At 29.5% G+C, this 19,893-nt stretch overlaps 2 protein-coding genes across 2 annotated transcripts in view; one reads left to right on the plus strand and one right to left on the minus strand.

The window, feature by feature from the left end:
* Positions 1-16,586, plus strand: part of trol (terribly reduced optic lobes) — a 28,658-nt gene extending 12,072 nt beyond the window's left edge. Inside the window, 22 exon segments of the mRNA XM_075823887.1 lie at positions 68-131; positions 324-373; positions 1,075-1,191; positions 1,285-1,677; positions 1,795-1,845; positions 1,936-2,163; positions 3,034-3,188; positions 3,250-3,319; positions 3,410-3,640; positions 3,729-4,959; positions 5,061-5,120; positions 5,271-5,343; positions 5,442-5,523; positions 5,730-5,843; positions 6,511-8,768; positions 8,770-10,508; positions 10,582-11,429; positions 11,509-11,523; positions 11,660-12,559; positions 12,637-12,942; positions 13,153-14,780; positions 14,847-16,586. Coding sequence (XP_075680002.1) covers positions 68-131; positions 324-373; positions 1,075-1,191; positions 1,285-1,677; positions 1,795-1,845; positions 1,936-2,163; positions 3,034-3,188; positions 3,250-3,319; positions 3,410-3,640; positions 3,729-4,959; positions 5,061-5,120; positions 5,271-5,343; positions 5,442-5,523; positions 5,730-5,843; positions 6,511-8,768; positions 8,770-10,508; positions 10,582-11,429; positions 11,509-11,523; positions 11,660-12,559; positions 12,637-12,942; positions 13,153-14,780; positions 14,847-15,824 — 11,591 coding nt within the window. The 3' untranslated portion in view covers positions 15,825-16,586.
* Positions 16,308-17,658, minus strand: LOC113797073 (troponin C). Its single transcript, XM_027347389.2, has 5 exons — positions 17,494-17,658; positions 17,337-17,370; positions 17,054-17,197; positions 16,690-16,941; positions 16,308-16,585 (listed from the first exon to the last, which is right to left on the minus strand). The coding sequence occupies exons 1-5, from the start codon at positions 17,494-17,496 to the stop codon at positions 16,557-16,559; spliced, it is 462 nt and encodes a 153-aa protein (XP_027203190.1). The 5' UTR covers positions 17,497-17,658; the 3' UTR covers positions 16,308-16,556.
* Positions 17,659-19,893: the final 2,235 nt, after the last annotated feature.

Raw genomic sequence — 19,893 nt, forward strand, 5'->3', positions numbered from 1 at the left:
GTGCAATAATCAAACAAACGACTGAAACGAAACAATCACTGATTTCAAATCAAATCAAATCAAATAGTGATTTGTGGTGCACATGAATTTGAATGTCAAACCGATGGTAATTGTATACATGAATCATTAAGGTAAACATTCAAAACAAAAAATTCCGTTTGATCATCAAAAAATTTTTTTTTTTGCGCCTTTTTTATTTCATTAATAACCGATAATTTCATTTCATTTTCTCCCTTTTCATTTGATTTAATCAAATCCAAATCAATTTAATCAATCAATGCTTTCACCTTTTCTTCACGATAATTGCTTTTGTCATGTAAAAGATGCGATGGCTTCTATGATTGTTACGATTTTTCCGATGAACAATATTGTGGTAAATATATTCCTCAGTTTTTTCTCATTGATTTTTTCCCTAATCTAATCTAATTCTGTCACACATATGACAGGAAAAAAAGTGTTAAGTCTTATATGCATGACTCTTTTCTCATTTTGCTCAATCAATAATGAATTAGCCTTTTCTCGTGTCTGGTTTCTTTTCCTATTTCAAGTTGACTAATTATCAATTATCATCAGTAAGGGAAAATCAGATCAAAAAAGAAAGTTTTTTCGTTACGACAATTAAAATTGATTAGTTTTCTTTGATTTTGACAATATTTTCTCTCACTACCAATACTATTTAAATCAAAAAAAAGAAAGAAAGAATATTCCCGAAAAGCCAATTTACTTTTTTCTTTATTCTTTTTAGGAAAGTTTTTCTTTTCTTTGATTGTTTTTTTATTATTATTATCATCGTTGTTGTTGCTGTTTGTAAATCTAATCTAGCTAAGTGATTCCAGATCACTAACACTAAAGATGTCTTGTGTATATCTTGGTGTGTGTATTGATTCAATAGAGAAAAGAAAAGGGGTAGTTTTTTTCTGTTGTTGGTAATGTCGCCAACAGGAATTGGCAACGGAAGTTTTCTTTTCCTTTTTTCTTTATTTGATTCTGGTTTTGCTGTTGCATTCCCAAAATAATTCTCTTTTTCCGGTTCTGTTATTCTCTCTCTCCCCCCATTCTGTTGTTTTGGTAAAGAAAATCGTACATGTCGTCTATCACAATATCGTTGTGGTACTGGTCTTTGTATTGATCGTGCATTACTTTGTAATGGTGAATCGGATTGTCCAGATCGTTCTGATGAATTAGAATGTTGTAAGTAGTTTTTTGTTGTCTGTTTTTTATTTATTTATTTATATTGAATAAATATCGATCTTTAATAAACTTTTCTTCTTTTTATTTTAAAAGGGATATGTCAAAAAGGTCAATATACATGTGCAAATGGACGTTGTATTGAACAAAGACAACGTTGTGATGATATTCAGGATTGTCAGGATAATTCGGATGAACAAGATTGTCCACGGCAACAAATATCATTACAAATTTATCCAGAACGACAAACAGTACGACAAGGACAAGAAGCTGTATTTCGTTGTCGTGATGAAGGTGAATCCCGACTGGAAGTTGAATGGCGTCGTGAAAATTATCCAACATTACCACCTGAAGCTGTTGATAATCGTGGTCGTCTTTTATTATTCAATGTACAAATTAATCATTCAGGTGTTTATGTTTGTTCAACACAAACTGGTTCCGGTTTACCTGCTTTAGCACAAAAAGCAGCATATCTAACTGTTCAACCAAGTAAGTTTTTTTTCCAAAAATCTTCCTTGAAAACTTTTTTCGAAAGCTTTTAATCTAAAAATAATTTCTGGAAATTTTCTTAATTTCACGCAATCAAATTTTCAAAAAAAAACGAAGCTTACGATTATGAAATAATGATTAATCATTTACCTCAAAATGATCAAGGAGGTTTGAATTAACTTTTTTTTTCTTCTGAACAATTAACTTTTGATTAACCCTTTTTTTTATTTTTTACTGCTTGCTTATCATCATCATCAGACATATATTCATTATCATCCACTATTTCGACCATCGTTGATGATTACGATGATGTTGATATAGATTCGAATGATGTTGATTTAGATTCGAATGATGATAATGATAATGATGATGAAAGTGATGATGATGATAATGATATGGATAAAAAAATGCTTTTAAATCCTAATCCTAATCACAATCACAATAATCATCATCATCATCAACAATTACCACCACCACATCAAAAATGTAATGAAAATCAATTCATTTGTACGAATGGTGAATGTATTTCCAAAGAGCATGTTTGGTATGATTTTGCCTTGCTTTTGATTCTTTTGTTTGAAAAAATCCGTTTTGATTCCCTGTTTGAAAATTTTCTAGCGACAAAGATATTGATTGTTCGGATGAAAGTGATGAACGACAACAAAAAAATTGTCAATGTAAAACATCCGATGAATTTCATTGTCAAAATGGTTTTTGTATTTTAAAAATTTATAGGTACATAATTTTTATAATTTTCATTGATAATTTGAGCATCCACTAATTTAATTTAACTTCTTTTACCGCATGCTTTTCAATGATTTTGATTGATCCATCCACCATTGTTTGTTTTTGTCTGTTTGTTTGTTTTTGCTGGCTTCGTTTTTTTTCAATCACTTTACTTCACTTCACTTGATTGACTAATTAATTAATTGAAAAAAAAAGATGTGATACAGAAAATGATTGTGGTGATCATAGTGATGAATATTCATGTGGTGGTAAATTTTTCCATTCTTTCATTCTGTTTGTTCTGTGTGTGTGTTTGACAGAAACACATATTGCATGTTTATTTGAATTATTCCCCATTAACCACTTGCACTAAATTTTCAATTTTGATAATTTTTTTTATCAAAATTTTGATGATGATGATTATGATGATAACTCTGTGGTTGCCACCCAGTCATTATAGTTTTTTCTTTCTTTTTTTTCTTTTAAAATTTTTTCCATTTTCATAATGTTTTCTGCTGTTTTCTTTTTTTATGTTTTCCCTCTCTCAAACTCCACCCGATTTTTCCTATTTCTCATTTTTCACATTTTTCATGTTTGACATTTTTATTTGATGATTTAAAAAAAAAAAAGATCAAGATGATTTGAATCAGATGAATTCCTCATCATCGTCGCTATCGTCATCGACATGTAAAATGGATGAATATCAATGTGAATCCGGTAATCAATGTATACCAAAAAATTTTCAATGTGATGGACGTTTCGATTGTCAAGATAAAAGTGATGAGGTAATAATCGATTTAATCGATTTTTTTACCTTTTATCATTCATTTTACCTTTTTGGATCAGATTGGCTGTTCAAAACCAACAATCGTACAGACACCAAGTCAAACAATCGTTACGGTTGAAGGTGAAACTGGTAAGTGTTAATTCCATGCATGAATAACCGATTACCGTGTTGTTTACCGTTGTTAATTAATTTATTTTGATCCTATTTTTGATTTTTAAGTAACATTAACATGTCGTGCAATCGGTCTACCAATACCATTAATTACATGGATTAAAAATGATAATGAAACATTACCGGATACAGCAAAAATTCTAATCAATTCAAATGGTGGTATTGGAACGCTAACATTAACCGATATTATGATTAATGATCAAGGTCGTTATCGTTGTCAGGCAATTAATTCAAAACATACTGAATTGGCTTCGGTTGAAACAATTTTAATTGTAAAACGTAAGTTTGAAAAAATTTTAATGAAAATTTAAAGTTTTTCGTATGGAAAATTGTTTTTGTTTTCTCCCCCCTCAAAAAAAAATAACAGCAATAAATCTATTATGTCAACCACCATTATTCAATGATATTGCAAATGATTCAAGCGAATGTTTACAATGTTATTGTTTTGGTCATACGGATATTTGTTATAGTTCATCAATCAAATCCGAATCAATTACATTAAATGATCAAATGAAATTAACAATATTGGCTATTAGTCAACAACAATGGTCAATGGATAATAATAATGATTTTATTGATGTTTCTGATCGTTTTCCACCAAATCAACAAGCAATACAATTAGATCCAATAACACGTGAACATTCAATTGATTCAACAATAGCATCAGTACATACACCTGATTCGGTTTATTTTTATTGGCGTTTACCACAGCCATTTCTTGGTAATCAATTATTTAGTTATGGTGGTTATTTACATTATCTAATACGTTATCGACAACCATTTACACCAAGCCCGCTAAATGATTTACCTGATATTATTGTTCGTGGCCAAAATCATACAATGTATCATTATAGAAAATATTCTCATTCAATCAATCATAATAACCATAATAATGATAACGAGGATAATGATGGTGATTATCATCGAAGATCAGTACGTTTTTGGATTGGTGAATGGCAATCAAATCAACCAACAATTGATTGGAATAATTATCATCATTATAATCATAATTCATCATTAATGATTAGCGATCTAAACCGACAACAAATTTTACAAATTCTATCAAATATTCAGGAAATATTGATAAAAGCATCATATGATTCAATTGTTTTACAATCATCAATAATGGATATTGAATTAGAATCTGGTCGAATAACTGATAATAATTTAGAAATGGATCGTAAACGTTCATCTTATATTGAACAATGTTCATGTCCATCAGGTTATCAAGGATCATCTTGTGAACAATGTTCACCTGGTTATCATCGTCGTCATCGACAACAACAACAACGATCAATATTGAATATTATCGATACAAATCAACAGCAACAAATCATTGAAAATGATGAATGTTTACCAATAGAAATTAAATGTGATTGTAATGGATATTCAAATGAATGTGATCATTATACTGGACAATGTTTACATTGTCAAAATCATACACATGGTTTTCATTGTGAACAATGTGAACGTGGTTATTATCATCATCCACATTTAAATCATCATCAACAACATCCACATCAAGAACATCATCATCATCATTGTATTAAATGTCCATGTGGTAGTAATGTTGATCATCATCAACATAACAATCATATGTAAGTAATAAAAAAGAGAAAAAAGTTTTCAGAAATTTATAACGGAAAATTGCCATTTTTCACCCCCATTCTTTCTCTTTATTTCCACCTCATATAAAAAGCTATAATAATAATAATTTACAAGATGAAAATGAATGGACTGAATCATTTCCATCAACTTGGTAAGTGGGTTTTCTTTTTCTTTTTTTTCAAATTTGAAAAGTGAATCTTTCTGTCTGTGTTTAACTTTTTAAATGATTTGTTGTTATATTCTACATTAATATCCACTTTATTCGTTTATTTTGTTGTTGTTTTTTATTATTATTATATAGGCTACTAATACCATGCCATTATGATTCTCGACGACAAATGGCCATTTGTGATGCCTGTCCTATCGGTTATGAGGTAAATTTATTTTCATTTTTGTTTTAATACTCAGTTGAACCAGAATTTACCTAATCTTTTCACCGTATTTAAATAATAAAAAATTTTTGTTTTTTCAGGGTGAACTTTGTGACAAATGTGAACGTGGTTATATAAAAAAAATTAACGAAACAACTGGTGAACATTATTGTTCATTAAAAGGTAAAATATTATTACCTTTTTCATTCATTCTCAAATATCTATTAATGTGTGTGTGTGTCCATTATGATAATTGGTATTTAGCCCATTATCATAGCTGAATAGCTGTCTTTTATTTTTTTTTATTATCATTGCTTTAATAATTTCAATTTTTTCTCGTTTTGTTTTTCTATTTTCCTATTTTCCTATTTTAATATTCCCTTTAATAGTGGATTGTCCTGGTGAACAATTTCAATGTTCAAATGGTACATGTTTAGATAAATCATATCGTTGTAATTCATTAATCGATTGTCATCCAGATGGTAATGATGAATTTGGTTGTGGTATGTTTATTCTATTATTGTTGTTGTTAATTAAAATATTCATAAAAAACACGTGATTTAAATACATGATACCTTGCCATTTTTTCATCTATCAAATGCTATTTAAACTTTTTGATTTGATTTTGTTTCCCCACCAGAAATATTTCCATGTGTTTAATTTGATTTTTGGTTTGTTTGATTTATCAAAATGCATTTTTCAATAGAAACATCCTTCCTTCTTGGAATGTCTTTTTTTATTTGCCTGTTTTTTTTCTTTTTTCTTTTTTTTCATTTCTTTTGCCCATGATTTTGGAACATTTTTGAAACATTGTCCTGTCCGTTTCATTTTCATTCATCCACAAATTTCAAAAACCAAAAAAGCATGCGATCATAGTATGTTTAGTTGTAAATCTAATGGCCATTGTATTGATTATCATTATTATTGTGATGGTATTGGTAATTGTTTGGATAATAGTGATGAATTTAACTGCCATCAATATATTTTAAATGATGATCAAAATAATAACAACAGCTTTCATCATCAAATTGCTGCTTCTGCTGCTGGTGCTGGTATATGAACAATGTTTTTTATTTTACAGAATATGTTTTTGAATTGCTTTTTTCTGTTGTTGTTGGTTCGAAAAATTCTTTCACTTTTCGTTTTTTTCTCTCTTTTTTATTACTATAGAATCGTTAATAGCATGCCATCCCGTGGGAAGTATACGTCCTAATTTAACAACAGCAGCAGCAGTAACAAGAATGGATATTATCGATGATGGTAGTTATAATAATGGGCAATTTCAACGAGAAGAAATTCTTCAAAATAATAATAATCATCATCATCATTCGATTCGACAACAACAACAACAATATTGTCAATGTAAAAAACTAGTCACAGGAAATTTATGTGATAAATGTTTAGATGGTTCATTTCATCTAAATGATTTCAGTCATACTGGATGTATTAAATGTTTTTGTTTTGGTATTACTGAAAATTGTTTAGCTGCAACCAATCTTTATCGTAATCATATTTCAGCCAATATTGATCGTTATTCACATGGATTTATATTACTTGATCGTGATTCTATGATTCAAGAACAATCATCATCATTATCATCAGCAACTGATTCGTTAACATTTGATCATTTGAATCGTGAAATTATTTTTCAAAATTTTAGCCAAACATCTGGTCATTTATATTGGCAATTACCATTCAATTTTCTTGGAAATCATATTAAATCATATGGTGGTTATTTAAATTATACATTTCGTTTTCAAGGAAATTATTTTCAACATAATCATAATGATTATCGTAAACCATTTGCCATTATAATGGGTAATAATCGTACAATTGAATATTATCATCAACAACCATTACATCCATTAATTTCAACTACCATTAATATTGCATTAATTGAAAATCAATGGAAACTTAGTGATGGTGGTAATGGTGGTCAACAAGCTAGCCGTAATGATTTAATGATAATATTAGCTAATATTGATTCAATTCAATTATTAGCAACGGTTACTGATGATATTAGTTGGATTGGTTTGATTGCCGTTACATTGGATACAAGTGTTGAAATACAAATGTTATCAACATCGACAACAATAACATTGGATTCAACCCTTCCACATTCGATTTCTATTTCAACACAAAAAGTCGATACAGTTGAATTATGTCATTGTCCACAAGGATATTCCGGTACATCATGTGAACGTTGTTCACCTGGTTATAAAATGCAATTAATTACAACAGATCAAGATTCGAATGATTTGAACATGAATAATCAATTTCATCGTTGTATACCTTGTTTTTGTAATGGACATTCAATTGATTGTAATTCATTAACCGGTTATTGTATGGATTGTCAACATCATACAACGGGACCGTATTGTGATCAATGTGAACCTGGTTATAATGGTAATGCTACAAATGGTCAATCTGATGATTGTCAACCAACTATAATTGGTAGTAATCATCATCATCATCATCGTTATCATCACCATCAACCACAACATCATGATGGTGATGATAATGGCCGACCGATTATTGATGATAAAAATTGTCAATGTAATCGTAATGGAACAAAAAATGCTGAATGTCATCCATCATCATCATCATCAACATTATCGATAATGAATTGTGATTGTAAACAAAATGTTTTAGGTGATAATTGTGATCATTGTCGTGATGGCTATTTTAATCTAGCCGATAATAATCCATATGGTTGTTCATCATGTTATTGTTTCGGTGTTACTGATCAATGTCAAAGTAGTCGTTTACGACGTACAACAATTTGGATGGATTTTTCACAAAATTATTTCATCGATTCAAAATTAGAATTGGCAACAAGATTTCAAACAATTCGTTATACTGATCGTATTGCATATAATTTTTCAACAAATGAAGCACATTTTTATTCATTATTTTGGCTACATGAAAATCCACCCATTGATCAACCTGATTCTAATCCTGAAACATTATATTGGTTTTTACCGAATCAATTTCTTGGTAATCGTTTATCATCATATGGTGGCCGGTTACGTTTTACAAGAAAATATCTTATACAAAATTCTGGCCATTTTATTAATGATGCTGATGTTTTTATTTTTGGTAATGGTTTAATATTACAATATATTAGTTCGACAGAATTTCCATCGAATTTTGATCAACGTTTTGAAATTGGTTTACAAGCTGAAGATGAATTATGGCAAAAAATTGATCATCAAACACAGGCAACCGGTATGGCAAATCGTTTAGATTTCCTGCAAGTATTAGTTAATGTTGAAATGATTGCTATACGTGCAACATTTCATACACAAATGAAACAATCATTTTTATCAAATATTGGTTTGGATATTGGTGTTGAATCATTTGATAATGATACTATCGATATTCGTCCATTTGCTATTGAAGTTGAACAATGTAATTGTCCAGGAAGGTTATCAAGGTTTATCATGTGAACAATGTTCACCAAATTTTATTCGTGAAATTGATATTATCGATAATAATGATAATAACCATGAAGATCAACAATCAACAAAACAGCCAAAACAAAAATGTATTCGTTGTCGTTGTAATCAACATTCTGATCATTGTGATCCAAATACCGGGTATTGTTTAAATTGTCAACATAATACTGGTGGTAATCATTGTGAACAATGTTTAAATGGTTATTATGGTGATGCAACATTTGGCACTGTGGATGATTGTCGTCGTTGTCCATGTCCATCTGAATCAATGTCAAATAATTTTTCACCATTATGTAAATTAGATATTGATGGTTTACCAACATGTACACAATGTATAAAAAATTATACTGGTCGTAATTGTGAAATATGTAATATTGGTTATCAACGTAATGAATCCATTGCGAATAGTCGTTGTGAATCAATACAATCACATCCAACAACAATACGTGTACAGATTGATGGACCAAAAGTTAAACATATTGCTGCCGGTTCACAATTGATTCTTAAATGTACTGGTACAAGTCAAATTAGTCAATATTTTAATCTGGATTGGATTAAATTAGAAGGACAATTACCACCAGCTTATTCTGAAGCAAGTGGTACATTAACAATACCAAATATTCAACCTGAACATAGTGGAACATATGTTTGTTCGGGTTTTGATTTGGAAAGTGTTGCAACAGCTCGAACAATTGTTATTGTACGACCATCAGTACAAAAATTTGCACCAAAAATTCATATCGAACCAGAATATCTTGAAGTTCATGTTGGAAATCCAGTAACATTTAAATGTTTGGCTGATGGATTTCCACGTCCACGACTGTCATGGAAACCTGTACAACAGGATAATAAAATCCTGAATCCAACAGCATCATTTCAACCGGAAACTGGTGTATTTCATATACCATCAGCTAAAAAAAGTGATGAAGCTGAATATGAATGTCATGCAACAAATTCAGCTGGTTCAGATTCACGAAAAACTGTTCTATTCGTACATGATTATCATAAATATGCATATGTTCATGTTAATGGTGTTGTACCAACAGCACGTGTTCAACCATCACAATTTGATTCAATACGTGGTGAACGTATAAGATTTGATTGTAATGTAACTGGTAGACCAATACCATCGGTACGTTGGATATTTGTTAGTGGTGGACGACCAACACCGGATGGTTTGGATGCTGGTCAATTACCAAATAATTCACGTGTTATGGGCAATGTTCTGACAATAACTAATATTGATTATCATAATAATGGTGTTTATACATGTATTGCAAGTAATTCTTATGGTACAGCTGAAGCACAAGTTCGTTTAAATGTTAATGGTGGTGGTTCAGGTACAGGAATCAATGGTGTTGTGAATGGTGGTTCAAAACATCGATCACCACCAATGGTTAATATTGAACCGGCAAGACAAACAATTGTACAAGGACAACGTGGTGAATTACGTTGTATTACAAGTGGTCAACCACGACCAACAATATCATGGCTAAAATTATATGATCAAATCGATCCATATGGTAATCGTCATGAAATTGATGGTGATCGTTTATTTATTCGTCGAATGGAAATTGAAGATCGTGGTATTTATGTTTGTCGTGCTGAAAATATAGATGGCGTTAGTAATGCATCGGCTTTTGTCGAAATTGAACGACGACAAATACCTTCGATTGAAATTGATCGTGTTGTTCTTAGCGAAGGTTCAAGGTAAATAATTTTTAAAAAGTTGATTAATTGATTGATTGAAAATAACTTTATCATTTTGTTTTCATTTTCAAAGCACATATTTTCAATGTAGAGTAACAGGCGGTATACCGGAACCAACAGTTGAATGGCGTCGTCTTGATGGTTCACCATTTACATCGAATGCACAGGTTAATGGTGGCCTATTACAATTCGATCAAATTAATCAACATGATGAAGGTGTTTATGTTTGTAGTGCGGAAAATCTGGCCGGTCGTGCCCAAGCACAAACATCATTATTTTTACCAGAAATTCCACGTGTACAAATTCTACAAAATACACCATATCGTGTACGACAAAATGAATTTGTTCGTTTAGAATGTAAATCAAATATACGTTCATCGAATAATGGTCAACGTGGACCAATCAAAATTAATTGGCATAAATTAAATAATGGTCATATGAATAATCAAACGATCAATAATAATAAAAATTTCGAACGAAAACGACATTCAGTTTCGATTGAAGATAATCGTGCAACATTACAAATACAATCAGTACAACCTGATGATAATGGAATTTATGTTTGTTCATTACAATCATCAATGGGAAATTCCGAAGAACGAATACAACTAATAGTGGAACAAAATTCCAATTCAATACCTGATATTAGTGTGGAAGAAAAAGTTGTAACAGTTGCTGCTGGTTCACGTGCTGAATTACGTTGTTTTGTACGTGGTACAAAACGTAATATTATTATTAAATGGATACGTGCAAATAATATTTCATTACCGGATGGATCACGTGTTGAAAATGGAACATTAACAATTGATCAGGTAAAACCACAAGATAGTGGTGATTATTATTGTCTTGGTTATCTGGATGATCCAAATACACATCAATCACAAATGTTATTTAAAAATCGTGCACGTTTAGCTGTCGTTGGTAAGTTAATTGAAAGCGCGGTTATTGTCATTTTGCTTTCCTCTCTTATTATCATACTGCTTGCATTGATTACGGCAAGGTACCTGGGCAAAAGGTAATAATTATTTAATGATTAATTTATTAATTGATTGATTAAGATAGAAAATTTAGCTTATAGCTTATATCAATAGCCAAAACTAAATCAATGTTTATTGATTGATTGATTGATTTTTTTTATTTTCCCTATTTAGTTCCCCCTAAAATACAAATCGATCCACCATTACAAACAGTACGTCCAGGTGACACTGCCATTATTAATTGTGTGGCGGTTCTTATTGATGATATAAATAATAATAATAATGATGATCTTTATGATAATAATTATTATTATGATAATGATAATGATGATAATAATAATGATCATAATCATCATAATTATAATCATCAATCAATGATGGCCCAAATTACTTGGAGCCGTATTGATAGTGAACTGCCCACTGGTATTGTTGTTACTGAAAATGATGTACATCATCATAATGATGATATAATGATTGATAGTATACGATCGATGAAAACAATAACCAGTCGTTTAATATTTTATGGTATCGAATATACGGATGCGGGAAAATATCTTTGTACAGCTGTTAATGGTGCTGGACGTGTAGAAGCAATGGCCGAATTAATTGTTGTTGATAAACATGATGCACAAAATGTTCGTGAAGAATTTGCAATTTTAGGTGCAAATCTATTGTTACGTTGTCCAACTGAATTTGTTGAATCAAATGAAGATTTATATATTGAATGGGAATTTGATTATAATTATCAATTGAAACAAAATTTATTGGATACGAATAATAATAATCAATATTTATCGAAACAATTCTTACCGGATAATGTTAAAATTGTTCATAATTTATTAAATATTCAATCAGTTCAAATGAATAATATTGGTAGATATTTTTGTCATGTTATTTGGAATGGATCATTAGTCGAACAAAATGCTATAATTTTAAATATTAAACAACCTAAATATCATAATTGTGATTCAAATCAATTTATGTGTACAACAAATGGTGAATGTATTGATATTTTATTACGTTGTAATGGATTGTTTGATTGTATTGATCAATCGGATGAAGATTCTTGTGTTCGTAAGTTTGATTTTTAAAAAGTTTTTGTTTTGAGTCAATTTTGCATTAATCTTTTTCTTTTTCTACCATTTTTCTAGCCATTTTAATCAATGATCTTCGTATTAAAGCCGATAAAGATTTAATCAATTTGGATGATACTTTAGTATTGAAATGTTTATTGAATGAAAAAGATGATGATCCTGGTACGATACCGATACGTTGGTCAATGATTGATGGTAATGATAATGGTGAACAACAACAACAACAATTCGAATCGAATGTTCATATTGATCAAAATCGTTTACAAATCAAACATATTACCTATGAAAATGGTGGTGTTTATCGATGTTCAACAAATGATCAACAAACTAAAATTCATGCCGATTATCTTCTTGTTATTCAAGGTATATGACATTGGGTTTTTTTTTCATTCATTCATTCATTTTTTTTGCTAATTTTTTTTTGAATTTTCAAAACTAATTGCTTACCAATTGCATTGGACTAATCTAATCTAATTTGCTTCGATTCATACGTAAGATGCTTATGATTTTTTTGGAAAGAATTTAAAATTTTTAATAACACTTTTTTTTCTCTTCTCAAACATCATCATTTAGAATTACCATTGAAAAATAATGTACCACTAATTCATGAATATAATCAAACATTCGAAACGGTTAAAATAGCCGAAAAACGAATAATACCATTAGGTGATGAATTAATTCTTTCATGTGGTTTTCGTCCACAAACAACCGATTTCTCGTTATCATTCAAATGGATCAAATATAATTCAACAAATTTTCAACAAAAAACCATTATTGAATCTATTATTAATTCTACGATAAAAATTTATCCAAATGGTACATTGATTATTGCAAATATTTCCAGTTCAGATACTGGAACATATGTTTGTATGGTTGATAATGGAATTCAATCGATTCAAACAGCTATGATACCGATTATTGTATCGATTGAACGAAATGTTCCACATTTTCAACAATCACCAATATCTTTTCTTACATTACCAACATTAACCAATGTATATTTATCATTAGAATTATCGATCGGTATTAAACCGGAACAACCTGATGGTTTGATTTTTTATATTGGTGGTCAACAAAAAGATGGTTCTCAAGGTGATTTTATTTCACTTGGTCTTAGAAATTATTATGTAGAATTTTATTATGAATTGGGTGGTGGTACTTCATCAATTCGTTCTGCTGAACCAATCACTATGAATCATTGGCATTTAATACATGTTACACGTAATGGTAATATTGGAAAACTACGTGTCGATGATCAAGATTTAGTATCAACTAGTTCAGCTGCAAAATTCATTGGTTTGGATCTTTCATCACCATTATATATTGGTAATGTTCCGGATTCGGATTTAATTTCACAATTTGATGGTTTTAATCATGGATTTGTTGGCTGTATAAGTTTATTCGAAACAAATTCACAATCATTTGATTTAATTAAAAATTCTACACAACAATTTGGTATTGGTCATTGTGATACATGTGGTTTACAACAACAACAACAATGTCAAAACGGTGGTGTATGTCATGAAAATATTCATAAACTTAAAGGTTATGAATGTCAATGTCCACCTGGATACAATGGTGAAAATTGTCAATCATTTTCGGAAATCTGTTTACCCGGTATTTGTAATGATGGTTATTGTCGAAAAGATCCTATTGAAAAATATCGATGTGAATGTCCATTTGGACGTATTGGTCGTCATTGTGAACAATCGATTACCATTCTGGAACCATTATTTCGTAATGATGCTTTTCTAGCTTTTCGTACACCATCAAATACATTGAATCGATTTGATCTAGTTATTCGTATTAAACCGGATTTTTCATCATCATCATCTTCAAATCAATTGTTATTATATTGTGGTCAATTTGAAAATGGTACCGGTGATTATGCTTTATTGGCAATTGTCAATAAAAGTATTGAATTTCGTTTTGATACTGGTTCCGGTGCTGCTATCATTCGAAGTACAATGATACTTATCGATCATGAATGGGTAGATATAGTCGTTCGCCGAAATGGACGTGATGCTGAATTACAAATCGAAGGCCATTTAATGGATACTATTTTGGGTCGTACACCTGGAAAAACTATTGGATTAAATCTTGGTACACCATTATATATTGGTGGTTATAATCGTACCCGAATTTCATTACCATCGAATATTAATCATCAATTTTATAATTTTAATGGTTGTATTAGTCAGGTATGTTTTATTGTTTTGTTTTTTTATTTCTGTTTACATTATTTTTTCAATTTCAATTTAAAATAGTTAAAAATCAATGATAAAAATATTGATTTCGCTCGTAATCAAATTGAATCAAATAATGTTGATAATTGTGGTATTGTTTCATTATGTCAACGTACACCTTGTTTAAATAATGGAAATTGCCTTGAGCTTAATGAAACATCATATCGTTGTATTTGTGATGATAATCATATGGGAAATCATTGTGAACATAAAAAAGGATTTTGTGAACAAACAATGCCTTGTGAAAATAATGGTGAATGTGAAAATTATGAACAGGATTCATATTTTTGTCATTGTCCAATTGGTTATACTGGTCAACGTTGTCAACAACAAATACAATTTGCTAATCCACGTTCTGTACGGATGAATGGTCAATCATATATACGATTTGATCGATCATTTATTACGCAATCAATCATAATTAATCATCATCTTCAACAACCTGCACAGCAACAAATACAATCAATCATTAATGATCATCATCATCAACAACAACAACAACAACAGCCTACGCTAATTGAAATACGGTTCAAATTTCGTACATTTGCTCGAAATGGTTTATTAGTATTTTATGGTCCATCAGAAAATTATGAAGAATATCCACCGGGTTTACGATCAGATTTTCTTGCTATATCGATTAATGATAGCAAAATTCAGATGACATTTGATTTAGGCAGTGGACCTGGCTATATACAAACTGATTATACAATCGATGATGGTGAATTACATCATATTGTTTTACGTTTAAAAGATCAAGAAGGTAGTGTACGTGTTGATGAACGTATTTATTATGGACAATCACCTGGTAATAAAAATACATTGAATGCTAATGGTGATATTTATTTTGGTGGTCTACCTGATTATCAATTAATGACACAAGGTCTTTATCATTATGGTTTTCATGGTTGTCTCATTGACATTGGTATTGGTGATTCAGATACAATCAATATTGTAAATAGCTCAAAACAATCACGAAATTTATTATCATGCGATGAATAAATTCAAATCAATCAATCAATCAATCATTCATAATAATAATGATCCAATTTAGAAAAAAAACGCAAAAGCATTAAAAAAACCACCCTATCCAATTTATTTATTATTATCAACAACATTTTTGTATTACAACAGATCATTATTATTATTCTTGGTTGGTTGTTATCGGCGGCAACTTTATATCAACCCACACACACACACACACACGAGAAACATTTTGAAATTTCGAAAAACCAAAAAAAAAAAAATTCAAAAAATATTTTTTGATAATATTTTTTCTTTTGATTACATTTTACCCAAACAAAAAAAAAAATTGATTGCTTTTCACTTTTGTTCTACCACCGACCGACCAATACACTAAAACTAAAACAAAAGAAAAAAATTTTGCCAATTTTTATCCAAAAAAAACTGTGTTCAACAAAATTTGCACAAAATAAAAAAATTCAAAATTTCAATTTTTTTAGTTTTTAAATTTCAAATAAATAATTGATGTGGTTGTTGTTTTTTAATTATTAAATTAAATTAAATAAATTTTCAATTTTCAATTAACATCATTTATAAATGTCTGCCATTGTTTTTTGTTTTTGTAAAGCAGATGTTTTATCGATTGATTTGATTTCAGGTTGTTTGATTGTTTGGCTGTATAAATGTGAGGGCAGCTCTTATTTCTTTTCTTTTGTTGTCTGAATGCAGATGAATGTATTTTTGGCGTAACTTTTTTAGAGTGTAACGTTTTTAATCACCAGTCATCATTTCCATGAATTCTATTTTGTTTTTCAATGAAAATAAATTATTCAATAGAAAAAGAAAAGATAAGGAAGTACATCAGTTATACAGTGCTGTTTTCTTATTGAAAATGAAAACTTACCATCAAAATCAACAGTACCCGAACCATCAGTATCAATTTCGGCAATCATTTCATCCAATTCATCATTAGTTAATTTATCATCAAGTGCACGTAATATTTCACGTAATGCACTTGTTGGTATATAACCATTACCTTCTTTATCATACATACGAAATGCTTCACGTAATTCTTCTTGCATTGCTTCAGCATCTTCTTCAACCAAAAATCTAGCTGTCAATGTTAAGAATTCATCGAATTCTAATTCACCACTACCTACGGAAAAAAATAAATAAGGAAATTTGATCAATCACAAATAAATAAATAATCGATCGATTGATTGATTAATAAGAAATGAACAAAAAATGTACAAACAAAAAAAAATTACCATCAGCATCAATTTCAGTAATCAATGTTTGTAAATCTTTTTCTTCGAATGTTTGACCCAATGTTCTTAAAATAGTGGATACCATATTCGTATGAATGTGTCCTTTTTTTTCACGATCAAACATATCGAATGCTTTTCGCAACACTGTACAGCAGTTTCGAGTTTTAGTTTATGTTTGTGTTCAAAAATTAATTAATTAATTTAATGAAACAAAAAGCAAAAAAAAAAATTCAATTAATTAAATTGATAATCCACGAAACGAAACGAAACGAAAAATACTTACTTTGCACCTGTTCTTTGGTCAATTCTTCGACAGACTATAAATGTACGTACGAAACAAAACAAAAAAAACGATAAGGAAAAAATCAATCGAAAAAGAATTCATAATGAATCAACAACAAACAGGAAAAAGATCCAGACAAAAAAAAATAATTACTTACCATTTTGGATAAGGATTTTCAGGTTTTAACTGTATCGAAAAAACTGAAATTGAAACGAAAAAAAAATCAATTTGTGTGAATGAATGAAATTCACGATATAAATAAAATAAAATAAATAACGAAAGATTCAACGAAGAAAGTGAATGAAAGAGAAAGAAAAGAATATTCTTCTTGTTTCTTACGAGATTCTTACACTAAAACAAACTGTGAAAAACAAAAACGAAAGAATTTCTCTCTCTCTCAGTCTCTAGCTTGCTTCTTACTTGATTCTTTTTCATCAAGAATCTATTATTATCGTGAAAATCAAAAATAATAATAATAATTCTCGAAGAAGAAGAAAGAAAAAACCTAAAAACATCTACACACGAAAACCATAATTCTGTGTTAAGCGAAAAAAATGATCAAACCATTTTTGGCAACCGACATTTTCAAATGCTTCATCACGCCCGTATTTTCCCTGTAAAAACCTAAATGGTTAATTTTTTTTGTTCTTTTCTTCATCCTATACTTAGTTGTTGTTGTTGTTGTTCTTGATAAACACATCACATATTAGACTAGAGAAAGAGAGGGAAATGTGTGATGCTAAGAATTTAAACCAAAAACAAACATAGAATTTGCGATAAAATATACACTTGAAGAAGAAATTATACACAGAGAATTTCCATGGTCGTAATAGAAATGAAATTCTAAAGAATCTTTGCTTTTTATTATTCATTTCCCTCAATCACACATACAAACACTCTTTCTTTTATAAATATTGCAAACAAAAATTTTTAAAGAATATTCTTGATTTCTAAACATATGGTATTTTTTGAATTCGTTTTGAATTCAAATGATGATCGATTCGTTATTATTGCCAGAATTTTACCATTGAATTGAACAGAACAGAAAAAAAAACAATATGAATTTTCCTCTCACAAACCATACAGCATTCAGAATCAGTAATTTTATTATTGGTTTTTTTCTATGAAAAAAAAATTATTTCGAGATTCTTGGCAACCAAAAAATCATCATTTTAGGTTGCATCTTTTTTTTTGGAAGATCATATTTTTTTCGGTCTAGATTTTGATATATCATAGAGAAAGAGAGCATATTGCCAAAACTAAAAATGTTTCAAAGAATCATTATATAGCCAAAAAGAATTGAATTGAATGTAAACAAAGATGATGATTTTACTGTCTCTCTCTCCCTCTCTCTCTCTCTCTCTCTCTCTCTTGCATGCTGAAAAGAATCAGGTTGAATAGATGAAAAAAGCGAATACAAAAAAACAGCTAAAAAATCATCACCCAGATTTTTTTTGTTTTGTTTATTTCGACTAAAGCAAAGTTGAAAAAGCAAAATCTTTGAATATTGTGAATTTTTCTTTTTCCTTTTTTTTTGTTGAAGCAAAATTCATTTCAACGAATGAGGATTATGATGATGGTATTTGAAATGGAAAAATATTTTAGTTTGCCCAGGATAGATAAATAGATAGTTAGATAAAGTAAAAGTAAAAGTAAAGATGAAGAAAATGATGATCATAATCATAATCATCATTGGATGTTGTTGTTGTTTTATTTATAGAATTATCTTAGCTTAGTTTTAGCTTAGGTTTCGTTTTCCTATACTGATTCTACAAACAAAAAAAACTAATTCAAAATGATTCTGTATTCTGTATCCTGGATAATGATGATGATCATCAACATTCAAATACAGAATCATCATCATCATCATTACACACACTGCAAAGACAGGATTCATGAATAATCTTTTCGTATTCAATATTTATAAATATATACATGTAAAAGAAGAAAATATTCAAAATGAGTAAAAAAAATTATGTCTATATTTACAGTGGTATAGTTTAAGATGTTTCCAGATTTTCAATGTTTAATAAGTTAGAGAAATAGATAGATGGAAAAGAGAGAAAGTTTATTTTGTTTTTGTTTTTGTATTCGGACATAACATTTCCAAATCATCAGGATTATTTTATTCTTTTGTTTCGAGGTCATTTTCGGTTTATTTAAAAGAAGAAAGGAAGAAAAAAATGTAGAGCAAACGAATGAAAATTGAAGAAAAATAAAAATAGACCGGATCTTTTGCTGATCAAGAATAATGTAGAGAGAGAGAGAAGAGAGAGAGAGAGAGAGAGAGAGAGAATTACGTAAAACAATGGCAAAGAATTTCAATGAAAGTTTGTTTTGTTTTAGAAATAAACATGGCACCCACTGATTTTCTTGTCAAAGTTTAACTAATTTACACATTACGCAGGTAAGACAGACAGACACAGGTAAGTAGAAATATCTTGAACTAAATTCTATTCGTCATCATCATAATCATAATTTGATGATGATAATAAGTGCAAGAATATTCTATAAATGGAAAAAAATAGAAATTCATTTTTGAGTAAATATTGTTGAT

The sequence above is a fragment of the Dermatophagoides pteronyssinus genome, unplaced genomic scaffold (assembly GCF_027571235.1).
Source record: "Dermatophagoides pteronyssinus isolate colony J.1.1.1.1 unplaced genomic scaffold, Derpt_VIB-CSIC_2022.12 sq0039, whole genome shotgun sequence".
NCBI classification, from domain to species: Eukaryota; Metazoa; Arthropoda; class Arachnida; order Sarcoptiformes; family Pyroglyphidae; genus Dermatophagoides; species Dermatophagoides pteronyssinus.